We start from the raw sequence: 13269 nt of genomic DNA, 5'->3' as shown, positions 1-13269 counted from the left end.
GGTCTTGTTCACGAGTGATGGTACAAGGGAGCGGGAGATTGACAGGCGGATTGGTGCTGGGTCAGCAGTGATGCGGGCTCTTTACCGGTCTGTTGTGGTAAAGAAAGAGCTGAGCCATAAGGCAAGGCTCTCGATTTACTGGTCGATCTACGTTCCCACCCTCACCTATGGTCATGAGCTTTGGGTAATGACCGAAAGAATAAGATCGTGAATACAAGCGGCCGAAATGAGTTTCCTCCGCAGGGTGTCTGGACTCTCCCTTAGAGATAGGGTGAGAAGTTCAGTCATCCGGGAGGGACTCGGAGTAGATCCGCTGCTTCTTCACATCGAGAGGAGCCAGCTGAGGTGGTTCGGGCATCTGGTTAGGATGCCTCCTGGACGCCTCCCTCGGGAGGAGTCACAGACGAGTCCACCTGGGAGGAGACCCCGGGGAAGACCCAGGACACGCTGGCGCGACTATATCGCCCAGCTGGCCTGGGAGCGCCTCGGAATCCCCCTTGGAGAGCTGGTGGAAGTGGCTGGGGAAAGGGAGGTCTGGGCTTCATTGCTTAGGATGCTGCCCCCATGACCCAAACCCCGGAGAAGCGGAAGATAATGGATGGATGGATGGATGGATGGATGCTTTAACTTGTGAACCGAATGGGTGTATAAGATATTGTAACGGCATTAAAGCGATTCTTCTAAGAGGCCACTGAAACTGAGCAAGCAGAAGAGTGGGGTAGTACAGCATACTGGAAAACTGGATTATTTTTAATGTCATTTATTTACATTAGTTTTACATTATTTACATTATTTACACTCACCCAGTTTTGTTTTTAATTTAGTTGTTTGTAAGGTCACATTTTAAATAAAAAAACAGTGCTGTGAGGAAGACTCTCCAGGCTGACTGGAATCCATAATCCCGTTTAATCCAAAAACAGTCTGAAGGTCAAAACACTAGAAAAATCCAAACCAGCAAAAGCAGCAAAGGGAGATCCAGAAGAGTCCAAGAGAACAGAAACCATAAACAGTGAGGAGCCACAGCTCCGTGTGCAGACAGACCTGCAGTACTTCACACTGAGTCAGTGTCCTGAAGGTGCTTAAATAGTCAGGTGAAATGAGCTGCAGATGAGGGGTCAGGGTGCAACGAGGGAGAATGTCAGTATTCGGGTGAGGCTGACCTCTGGTGGCGAGGACGGGTATCACACCTGACAAGTGCAATTTAAAGCAGATTTTAGTTTAGTTATTATAGAAGCAGAAAGCAAGGCTGAAGAAGATTGAAGGTCAGTGTCCCATAGAAGGAAAGTTAAACAGAGTGAAAAGATGCGACGCCTGAGAAACACAGAAAAAATAAAGGCTTTGTCAACAGAACAGACTGTGATAGTGAAGGTGTAGAAACGGCGAACAGTTCATTAACAACAATGGATCCAGCAGAGCAGGGCTGAATGAACTTAACAAGAACCCAAACAAGACAGTGTGTCTTTACTGCTGTTTAAATGGCTGCTTGTACCACTGATGTTATTATTATTATTATTATTATTACACATCTAGATTCCTTTTGTCCTCTGAATCGTCCTAATTTCATACAGATCTCAGATTCATTTGGGATCCAAACAATGATCATTAAAGCAGATGTAGAGGAAAAGATGCACCTCTTAATGAACTTTTTGAGCTTCTAGGACAGAAATGGGCTAAAACGACTACTTAAATATTAATTTTCAAAGCCTTAACATACACAACAGATAAAAACAGAAATATGCAGTGAAGAACCCTAGAGAGACAGATAAAACACAGGTATACAGATATAGACAAAAATAAAGGCAATAACAGTTGGAAGAATATATGAAAAAAGATCAAGAAAAACTGGTAATTACATCTTATAGATGATTACATAGTTAATTAGGTCTCATAGATGACTTTATATCAAGAAGAAAATATGGTGCATGAAACATTCAAGCTACTAATTTGGCTGAATAATGCTTTAAAATGAATGAGTTGTCTGCAACTTTGTTTCTGAACTGTAACCAGCAAACTCACACCATGCAACTAGATTTCTGAGCTTCATCGTGTAAATCCAGCCCTAAGGACGTGAACAAAACAAACATTATCCACACACGTCATGTGTAAACAACCAGAATTAAATCTCATAAGTATTAAGAGTTTTTCAGTTAAAAGAAGGAATGTGAAATATTTGAGCATCTCTGCTTTTGATTCATTTTTATACTGGACTTGTCCATAAGTGGCTGTTCATGCATGAATATTTTTGAGTTGTACTCAGTAATCGGCTAACATGCAGTCTGTTTACACTGAAGTGGGGTGATATAAACATTGTCCATCCACAGGAAACAGGGCGTGCCTTTGCACCTGTGCTTGAATTTGAATCAGGACAACACCTTTCCCACTTCTGGAGGTCTGAGGAAGCAGCGGTGAAAGAACAATGTTGGGCCAGACTAGGTCTGAAATTTCTAGAGTCTAGACAGGTGTAATAGTTTGGTAGATGCAGTGTATCAAACAACCAGTATGGAGGCTCTTTAGCGGTGGAGATAAAAGTAAGTCTTGAGCTGCTCCTGTTTCAGCTGGTCACATCTAGTTACTTGAGCCTTCACCTAGTTCAGCAGCGACACTGAGGTGTTTAAAAACTCCAGCGCCACTGCTGTATCTGATCCACTCACACCAGCACAACACAGCAGTGTTGCAGTGTTGCACTGGCTGTTATTTGACCCTAGTACACTAGTGGCTATATAGGTGTAGATGTGGGTGTGAACCAACTTAGCTGCTTCCCTCACTCCCTCAACATTGCAAACAGAGAACATTCCCTGACTCTGGAGAGTATGCTGACTTATAATCACAGGTTTGCCCTTGACTCATACACTGAAGCTAGAACAGGTAGCCTTAGTTCACCATAGTGTGTGAAATACTCCCTGGTATTTGGGGGTCCCATGTCGACTGGCTTTTCCAGTTGGGCTCCTAACTCACTGCCCATTGTGGGGTTGATTGCTTTAACAATTCTTCTGAAAATGCTCCTCTCTAGTGCGGTGATGCGCTCTTCCACACATTAACTGACATCTTACACATCTCTTTCATCTTCAGTGTGGGGAATGAATAACAATTCTTTCTGCCAGTCTTGTGGGAAATTGGGCAAGTTTTCAGATTCATAAATATGCTGCAGCACATTATGAAGTTTTTCAGCAAATACAGTTTTTGACCAACTGGGTAAACCAACCTGCAGGTGGAGTTACAGTTGCTAGGACCAACTGGGTAAACCAACCTACAGGTGGAGTTACAGTCGCTAGGACCAACTGGGTAAACCAACCTGCAGGTGGAGTTACAGTCACTAGGACCAACTGGGTAAACCAACCTGCAGGTGGAGTTACAGTCGCTAGGACCAACTGGGTAAACCAACCTGCAGGTGGAGTTACAGTCGCTAGGACCAACTGGGTAAACCAACCTGCAGTATTGCCACCCTGAGGCAGAGAAATGCTGCTGCTCTAGTTAGTTAAGACAGAAACTCACTGTTTTGTGGGAAAAGCAGGCCAAACACTGAGCTTTGTCTAATGTACCCAAATGGAGAGCATTACAACTCCCCAAAACTTAGATTTACACATTCATGGCATCCAAGACGTGTATCAGGAGGCCCCAGAGCCCCCAGGACCCCACAGGAACCCCTTTATTTTGCACCTTCGTTCACCAACATGGTTCTCCCCAGTCCATGCTCCAGTGTTGTTGTTAGGCATGCCAGTGGAGATTGAAGATACAGTATGTTAACGTAAGTAGTTTCACACTTTCTCATCTTCAGAGATTCTAGATTAGGTTGTGTCAGGTATCTATGGATGAATGCTAACATTAGCTAATTGCTAACTTTTGCCTGAAGTTACAGTTTAGCTAATTAACTAATAAAGCTAACATTCTTCTTATCTAATATTAGCTAACTGATGTTAGCTAGCAGATAGCCCACACTTTCATTTTTGGTGTTGGCTTGGCAGTTCACTGCGAATATACAATGTCCTACAGTATCTAATGTTCGCTAACACTGGTGCTCAGCCTTGAGCAGTGAGACAGTGTAGGATTAGTAATTGTAGAGATATGTTTGACATCAATATCGAGCATGTTGTTGTATTTGAATTGTCCTTGGCGTTGCTGTGGTGGTGTAGTTTGTCTTTTGCCATTTTAAAATTGCATTTATAACAGGCGCCTCATTTATTCTCACGTAGAATTCAGGGGTTTACCTACGTGGGTAGTTGAACAATATTACAATCCATCAGTTGCATCAGTTCAAATGTGTGACTTTCTGAATTCAGATTTTATTTCATTCACAGAGTCAAGATGAGCAAGTGAGAAGATATACAGCACTTTTCTGGTTTCAACGTGTAGAAATTAGAGATGATAATGCAGACGTAAAACTGAGCAGGATAGTACAGGTGCTGTTGTATTAAGGAAGCAGAAGGAGGTCAGGAGGACAGTGAGATGACAGGACCTTCCAGCACAGAGGTGAGTGTTGTGTGTGGGGGTCTAACTTGCTGGCCGGTTTGCTATAGAATACTTTGTTGTGGACCACTGACTACAAAAGCTGGTGGGTGCCCCCTGAGCTAGTGTAGTGGATTGATCATCTACAGACTGCGCTGTGCTGGGCTCCCTAAACAAACCAGGAAAATGTGAAAGTGTCACATCATGCTTGGCCGTCTATTCAAATTCCAGACCATGGAAAGTGATTAAGAATCGTCAATGTGAATTACCAGTACGAGTAGTTTGCATTGCAAATACTGGCTTCCAACAGGAGGTGTAATTTTTATAAACTGATCTGAATATTAACAATATGCCTTCTGCTCAGTGACAGCTGGGATAGGCTCCAGCACTCCACCGTAACGCAGAAGGATAAGTGGATTAGATGGTGTGTGTGTGTGTGTGTGTGTGTATATGTGTGTATTTACAATGCAAACAAAATTTGAACACATTGCCATCCATCACACGTCAGTGGGAGCGCTGAACTAAGAGGAAGGACTTGGTGTCTGAGGACAGCGTGTATGACATGCTTTCAATCGGTTGTGATTCAGAAGAATAAAACCTCCAGCATGATGTATAACTACTCATATTTCTCTGTTGAAATGAGCGCTGAAGCCTTCGCTTCAGTGAACGTGCCTTTCTCTGCGGTCAGCGTTCTTCTGAACATCTTTTTCATCTACTGCATGGTGGTTCCACAGCAAGGAGCAGAGCAGCTGAAAGACCCTCTCAAGGTTTTACTGGGATCGCTTATTGGCTGCAACATTATTATCCATTCTTGCAGCTTTTTAATTGTTTTGACAGATTTTGTCTTGTATAAGATTTTCCCGAATTGGTTCACATCGTATGTTCTGCATAATTTGACTTTGAGTGTTATGATGTACACCGTGATGACCATCATTACCTCCTGCTACTGGAGGAACGTGTTTTACTTCTGCCAGATTGTTCCTTTACAGCATTCTGTCTTTATCTGGTTTAAGAGGAACATGAGAGGCTTAATCCGCTCTGCTCTGATCTTAAGCAGCATTTTTTGTTTGTTTGGAATGGCTGTCAGCGCTGCTTATGAAATTGTAATATTTAACTTATACATAGCATATAATTCCTCAGATGATGCAATGAATGCACTGTTCAATGCCCTGCAGGTAAAGGAGATAATATTGGTGGGCTTCTGGATCAGGGTGGGCATTTTCCTGCTCAGTCTGTGTGTGATGTTGTCATCCAGCTGTGCAGTTGTTCTCTACCTGTGGAGACACATGAAGAACATGGAGGACAGCGGCCTCATCTCGCCTAGTCTCCAGAGACGGATAAAGATGACCATCACAGGCATCACAATGCAGGTGCTCCTTCACTTCCTCTGCTCAGATGGGCTTATAATCTTTCAGATTATAACACAGTACTCTGATGTGGACGTGGATTGGAATGGCAATATCCTCTGCACCATCATCTCTTTATACTCCTTTGGGACAACAGTTAACATGATGGTTGGTCAGTCACTGTTCCGGCAGCGAGCAGTTCATGCTTGGCGAAAGCTTCTCCAGAGTCTTTGATTTCTTCCGTCCCAGATTTAATGGCTTTCGTCTAATAACGTCTTCGAGTGTTCATAGCATAGCACACTGGGCATGATGGCTAGGCTTGATCTTTCAGAGTTTGTTGTTAACTCTACTTGGGAACAATTTGATGCATGCCGGCTGATTTTTTTTAATGGTTGTTCTTTGTTCCGCTCCTAACCGAGAGATTAAGATCAGGTTAGAGGCTCACCTTGTGAGGCTGGGCATACTATCTGAGAGGGAAAGGTGCCTGGGTGTTCGGCTGAGGATCAAGTCCAGGAGAAAGGGCACCACCAGGATCCAAGTGCAGCTGGTGCTCTGAGCCATCTGCAAACTCTGCCGCTTCTTCACCCAGAGTATGGCATAAAGCAACACCCAGGGACCCCTCTCAGGAAGAATGCCCAACTTCACAAGGTGAGTCTCTAACACAGTCTTAATCTCTCGGTTAGGTGCATAATGAAGAACAACAGGAGCTGGAGATTTAAATCAAAGAGCGTGAAGCAGAGGCTCTCCGCCTGAAAGCGGTACAAGTTAGCTCCGAGAGGGACCTTGAGTTGAGGAGGCTGAGTTTGGCAGGTGACAAGCCAGTCCCTCTCCCTCAGAGCACTGCCTCTTTCTCGGCTTGGTCACCCACTACCGCTGGCCCTCAAGCAGCTGCTGCTCCACCCGTGCCCAAGCCCCGCTCTCCTGCATGCGCAACAGCCGAAAGTAGCGCTGGTCAGTTTGATGTCAGTCGACAAGTTAGTCTTGTCCCAACCTTTAGAGAACATGAGGTGGATGCTTACATTCCCATATTTGAGCACTTTGCTACCACTCTTTGTTGGCCTAGGGATCTATGGTCCCTGTTACTGCAATGCAAGTTGGTTGGGAAAGCTCAGGAAGTGTGTTCTTCTCTCTCATTGGAGCAGAGCTTGGATTATGATGTAGTGAAAGCCACAATTCTGAGGTCTTACAAACTGGTGCCCGAAGTCTACAGGTAAAATTTTAGATCCTTGACGAAAACCCCCAGCCAGACCTTTGTTGAGTTTGCCAGGGAGGAGACCGTTTTGTTTGAGAAATGGTGTGCGGCTAGTAAGGTCACTACGTTTGAAGAGCTCAAAGAGTTCATGTTACTAAAGGACTTAAAAAATAGTCTCCCAGAGAAGATCGTGGTGTACCTTAATGACAGAAAGTGTGCAGACTGACTGTAGTAGCTGCTAATTTATCATTAGCTGATGAGTTTGTTCTTACACACAAGACAGTTTTTGTTTCACCTTTGCACTGTGGTGTCGTTTCAAGCCGCACCCCAATAACAAGAACCCGTCAACACTGCTAGCTTACTACGGCTGAGACACAGGAATGTTTTTACTGTCACTTATTGCTGTATGTCCCTTGCAAGTTTATTGTATTGTATCTTATTGTTATTGTATTGCATTGAATGGCACAGAGTTCTGCGCTCAACTCTGGTTCTTTTTCTTTCTTTTTCTTTTTCTCTTGGTGTCTGCAGTGACTGTGTTTCTAGCAGTATCTGAGCTCAGGACCGTCTTTTCTCTCTAAGCTATTGGTAACTAGCAAAGATACTTTCTCTAGACTGACAAAGCACTTCTTGTAAGTCGCTCTGGATAAGAGCGTCTGCTAAATGCTGTAAATGTAAAAGCATGTAAACATTCTCATTTAAGTTGAGGTGAATGCATTGAGTATGGTAATTCCTGATGATCTGGATGTTCAACCACAGGTCTTTTCTGAAGCTGAGCCTGTATTTAAACTTTTCGTGTTCAGTGCAGTTTATTCCTTGGACAGGTTACATGTGGAGGTGAAATTTCACTGTTGTGGGACTAATAAGGGTCACATAACTAACTAACTAACCATTTAATTGTTGTAAAAGGCTACTAATACTGTTAAATGTGTAATAAATAATAATAAATAATTATGACGTTTGTATTCTTGGCTAAAAGTAGAGAAAGATAATATACAGTGGGGGAAAACATGATGTAGAACAAACAGGGAAAAGAAAGTTGGTGTGGAAGTGTTCAGTCTTCAGCCTATTGAAAGCAGCTGAGAATCTCCAGAGTGTCTTACTGTGATTTGCATTGTAAATACAGAGGCAAAGAAATATCTACACTGCGGCACATGTAGTTTTCATAAACTGATCCAATTACTTAGAAAATGCAATGGAGATTTTAGACATTATCCTGCTCAGCCTGTTCCCCTCCCTCCAACAAAAACCAGTCTGAGGGGAGTACCACCTCTGAAGAGCCAGTCCACTCCAAGACAGGAGAACCTCTTGGGTTTTCTGAGGAACTGTGAAAATAAGAAGGAGGAACCTGAATCCTGTGTCTGAGATCAGCACATCAGGCCATGCTTTTGGCCACTGCTGTTTCAGGAAGACGATATTTCAAGCATGGTTCTTAATTCCTCTTGTCACTTCTCTGGTGAAACGAGTGCTGAAGCCTTCGCTTCATGGAACGTGCCCTTCTCTGCGGTCAGCGTTCTTCTGAACATCTTTTTCATCTACTGCATAGTGGTTGCACAGCAAGGAGCAGAGCAGCTGAAAGACCCCCTCAAGGTTTTACTGGGATCGCTTATTGGCTGCAATATCACGGTTCACTTCTGCAGCCTTTAGTTTATTAATGAGTTTGTTTTTAAAGACATTTTTTTAAAAATTCGTACCTGTTACATATGATAAGCCCTTTGATTCTGAGAGTTATGATATGACGTACACCGTGATGACCATCGTTACCTCCTGCCACTGGAGGAACGTGTTTCACTCCTGCCAGGTTGTTCCTTTACAGCATTCTGTCTTCATCTGGTTTAAGAGGAACACACTGTAGAATGTTTTATAATATAATTCAATATGAATCTAACAAATCCTTTCAGGGATGAAACCCAGGGTGCGCTGTGGACTAGATAAACATGTTTACATTAGCCTTATATTTGTTCAGTCTGTGTGTGATGTTGGCGTCCAGCTGTGCAGTGGTTCTCTACCTGTGACACATGAAGAACGTGGAGGACAGCGGCCTCGTCTCTCCTCGTCTCCAGAGACAGACAAAGATGACCATCAGCGCAGGTGCTCCTTCACTTCCTCCGCTCATTTTGGACGAGAACACTTGGAATGCTGAACTGTGTTCCCTGAGCTGGATGTGGATTGGACTGGACGTCGTCTGCACCATCATCTCTCTTCTGGGACAACAGTTCACGTGATGGTTGGTCAGTCACAGCTTATATTTGGCGAAAGCTTCTAGAGACCTTCAATTTCTGCTGTCACAGAATGAATAAGGGCTTGTAATCTTTCGTCAAATCAGTTCTTCAGGTGTGTAGAGTTTATAGTGTGGCTTTGCTGCAGTTTAACTGTGCCACTGATCTGATCTCGTGAAATTTAAATGAATTATTTCAAATCTTACAGTTTACAACTTCTCTGATTCAAGAAACAAGCTGCAACTAAATGAGCTTCAGGGCACAAAACTACATTCACTCTCAAGAAGTGCTTTTAACTATTCCTGGTAAGACAAACTCGGTATGAAGGAAATTTTCCTTTCATTTCACATGAGAAATGGTTAAAGAGAAGCACACAAGTATAATGACCAACACATTTTCTAATTATTTGTGCTTATATTACAGTAACATGTTCTAGGAAAGGATCCCAAACTAAAGACTGCATTGTGCTGTGAATCCAGTTCTCTGTGCAGCTGGTTCTAAAATCCTGGGTTTTATTTGACACTCCGTCTGAACAACAACACCATCTGTACCAACGTTAAAAAGGACCGAAAGGCCTTTAGTTCTGTTTATTATATTTCATATATAAATAATCATTTATAGCTTGATTGTCATTTTGTCATTTTCTTTGTCAGGATGTAAATAAATTCATGCAGCTAGTCTATATGTTACTCTATGACTACTGCCAGTGTCACTATGTATTGGGTACAATATATGCCCATATTTATTTATTCATTCTGTGGTCATTATACGCCGTCATCTGAACATTTCTGTACAGTCATTATTGCACTGAATCTCTCATCTCAGGTTATAGATTTTATCACAGACTGTGGTATCTTTTCTATTTGTATATCTGCCTGTAGAGGATCTGGTTTATTTATTCTGCTATATGTCTACACCCGTTTACGGTTACTGTACTGTGTTGTGCGTCTGCAACTGGCTGCTAAATTTCCTTCGGTATCAATAAAGTATCTATCTATCTATCTATCTATCTATCTATCTATCTATCTGTCTATCTATCTATCTATCTATCACTATGATTTTTACTTGTGCTACTGATCCTATGACTGTTAATATAAACCCAATTCCAAAAATGTTGGAGCAGTTTGTGAAATAAAACTGAAAGCAGTGATTTGTTAAGCCAATCTGACGTGTATTTAAATGAACAAAGTACAAAGACAAGAAATTTTAGCTTCTCAGCAATTTAAGATGAGGGATATTGTTGAAATTTAGAGGTAATTAGTTGGTGCTTGGGTGTGAAAGGAGAATCTAGGAAAGGCCTATGAAAGCCAGGATGGATCGAGGCTCACCCCTTACGCAAATAACCCAGCTGCTTAAAAACAACATTGCTTAATGATCGTTTGCAAAGATTTTAGGTATTCATGGGCCCAGGAATACTTTGACATACCACTGTCCAAAAACACGGTTCACTGCTGCATCAGCCAGTGCAAGTTAAGACTTCTCTGCACAGGGCAAGTCACAAATCAACAACACACAGAAACGCCGCCGAGTTCTCTGGGCTGAAGCTCTTCTGATGCGTTCCTGTAATAAAGGAGGCGTAGAGGCAGGATGAGCTGAGATCTGATTAAAGACAGGATTAAAAACTATAAGGTGCTAAAATACAAACTGAATTGAGTTAAGCGGTCTGTGTTCTGGATCATAATTCACTATTTATTTCTGTGATCTGAAAGTTTAATCTGTGGAATTAATCAGTAACACACTGACTGTCTGATGAGCTCAGATCTACTCAGTAGGTCGACCTCTGTAACCTTTCACTCTCAGCCTTCTCATGTGCCAGCAGGCGTTTCCGTAAACCGTCTATTACAGAAGTAATTTGAATCGTAAACACAGGTGGACATCGACAACAATTTGCATTTGAAATCCAGGTGAGATGAAAAACGGCAGAGTTTGGTTTCATTCATCTCCACTGGCAGAGCAGGTTTGGATTCACTGGTACATTACAGAGGCACAATGATGACCAGAGGCGGACGACGTCCACAAACCCTGAAACCCTTAAAGTAAGACCATGTCTGGTTTTATTCGTCTGACTGGATAACTACGGTTGCTTGGAAAAGACTGGAAGATTCTTTTACAACTAAGAACCTGAAGAGACCCTGAAGAGGGATGTTATATAGAACATGATGGGAATGTCATCATCAAGGAAGCCAATTCCAGTGGAAAATGACTTTGTATTTCCAAACTTACAAAACGATAATTTCACCAGGTTTGAAATGGTGAACGCTGATGATAAATGTGCTGATATTCTCAGGGCTGTTATACCAACCAGCTTAGGCAGGATTATAAGCTCTGCTGCTGATGAAGCAGTAACACAGAGAAAGCCACTGGTCTGGATAATATCAGTGCTTTGGTAGTAAAATCCTTTGGAAGAGAAATGGTCCCAGTCTGACCAGCAATCGCCCAGCTTTCTGCAGATACACAGAATATGGAAGACATTGTATATGACCAGATGCAGTGCTGTGCAACAGCATGGGTCAGTTGTCTTTTGGTGAAATTAAAGAAGATCGCGGAGATTGATACAAATTTTTTCCAAGACTGTAGGTCAATCTTTGGAGGAGGGTTTCACAACAGCCTATAGGAAGTGTGGAAAGATCAGCGTGGAGTATTTTGTATGATCCATCATATGGGCTACATAGTGAATAGAAATGACTAGAATTAGGAACTCTTTTATCCTTCAGTTGTGATACTTAGAAGAGCAGACATTAGATAAGTACAGTTGTACTTAGGTTGAAGTCATCAAAACTCATTCATCCCCTCCACAGATTCCATATTAACAAACTATAGTTTTAGCAAGTTGTTTAGGATTTCTACTTTGCATTCGGCACAATGAACAACAAATATTTACAGATTATTTAATGCATAATTCCAATACATCAAAATTCAAATGTATCATAATTTACATACACTGAGTTTACAAACACCAAGACTGTGCCTTTAAATATCTTAGAAAATTCCAGAAAATGATATCATTGCTTTAGAAGTTTCTGTTGGGCTAAATGACATTATTTGAATTAATTGGACGTACTTGAACTTTTGCTTGACATCATCGCAAAATCAAAAGAAATCAGCCAAGACATCAGAACCTCCACAAGTCTGGAACATCCTTGATAAATTTCCAAATGCCTGAAGACACCACATTCATCTGCTCTGCACCTCATTCATCTGATAATACACAAGTTTAAATACAATGGGACAATGCAGACATCTCACAGGTGAGACATGTTCTGTCTCCTTGAGATAAACGTACCTTGGTGCAAAGCAAACAAATCAATCCAAGGACAACAGAAAATGACCTTGTAAAGATGCTGAAGGAAACAAGTTCAAAAGCATCTGGATCAAAAGTAAAGCACGTCCTACATCGACATGACCTGAAAGGCTGCTCAGCAAGGAGGAAGCCACTGCTGCAAAACTGCTATAGAAACGTCAGGTTACAGTCTGGAACTGCACATGGGGATAAAGATCCTACTGTCTGGAGAAATGTCCTCTGGTCTAATGAAACAAAATGGAACTGTTTGGCCATAATGACCATCATTATGTGATCAGAAAAAGGGGACGGCTTGGAAGCCAAAGAACATCATCCCAACCAAGAAGCAAGGTGGTGGCAGCATCATGTTCTGCAGGATAAAATAAATGGCTTATGGACAACAAATGAAGGTTAATGCATGGTCTTTCCAAGGCCCTGACCTCAATCCCTTAGAAAATTAATGGGCAGAACTGAAGAAAATACGTGCGAACAAAGAGGCCTACAAACCTGACTCAGTTCCACCAGTTCAGGAGGAGCAATGAGACAAAATTCCAGTTATTCTGAGAATCTTGTGGAAGGCCGTCTGAAAAGTTTCAACCAAGTTAAACAATTTAAAGGCACCATGTGTAAACACTCGAACCAGTGGGAATGTGATGAAAGAAACACAAACAGAAATAAATCTCTGTTTTAGTATTGCTCTGACATTTTATATTCTTGAAATATAGAGAGGGAATGTGTACTAGGATTACATGTGAGGAACTGCTCAAATGAATGTGGCTGTGTTGTTAACAC

At 42.1% G+C, this 13269-nt stretch overlaps 1 protein-coding gene across 1 annotated transcript; it reads left to right on the top strand.

Moving 5' to 3' along the window:
• The first annotated feature begins 5048 nt into the window (after positions 1 to 5048).
• LOC119263557 (taste receptor type 2 member 42-like) lies at positions 5049 to 6023 on the top strand. Its single transcript, XM_037538987.1, has one exon. It carries the CDS (start codon positions 5049 to 5051, stop codon positions 6021 to 6023), a length of 975 nt encoding a protein of 324 aa, XP_037394884.1.
• Positions 6024 to 13269: the final 7246 nt, after the last annotated feature.

This window comes from Pygocentrus nattereri, chromosome 6 (genome assembly GCF_015220715.1).
Source record: "Pygocentrus nattereri isolate fPygNat1 chromosome 6, fPygNat1.pri, whole genome shotgun sequence".
NCBI classification, from domain to species: Eukaryota; Metazoa; Chordata; class Actinopteri; order Characiformes; family Serrasalmidae; genus Pygocentrus; species Pygocentrus nattereri.
Note: the sequence above shows the minus strand (reverse complement) of the source record. Positions and strands in the feature narration are given on the sequence as shown.

Coding starts and splice junctions, on each gene's coding strand:
- LOC119263557 (XM_037538987.1), top strand. CDS start 5,049: ATGATGTATAACTACTCATATTTCTCTGTTGAAATGAGCGCTGAAGCC.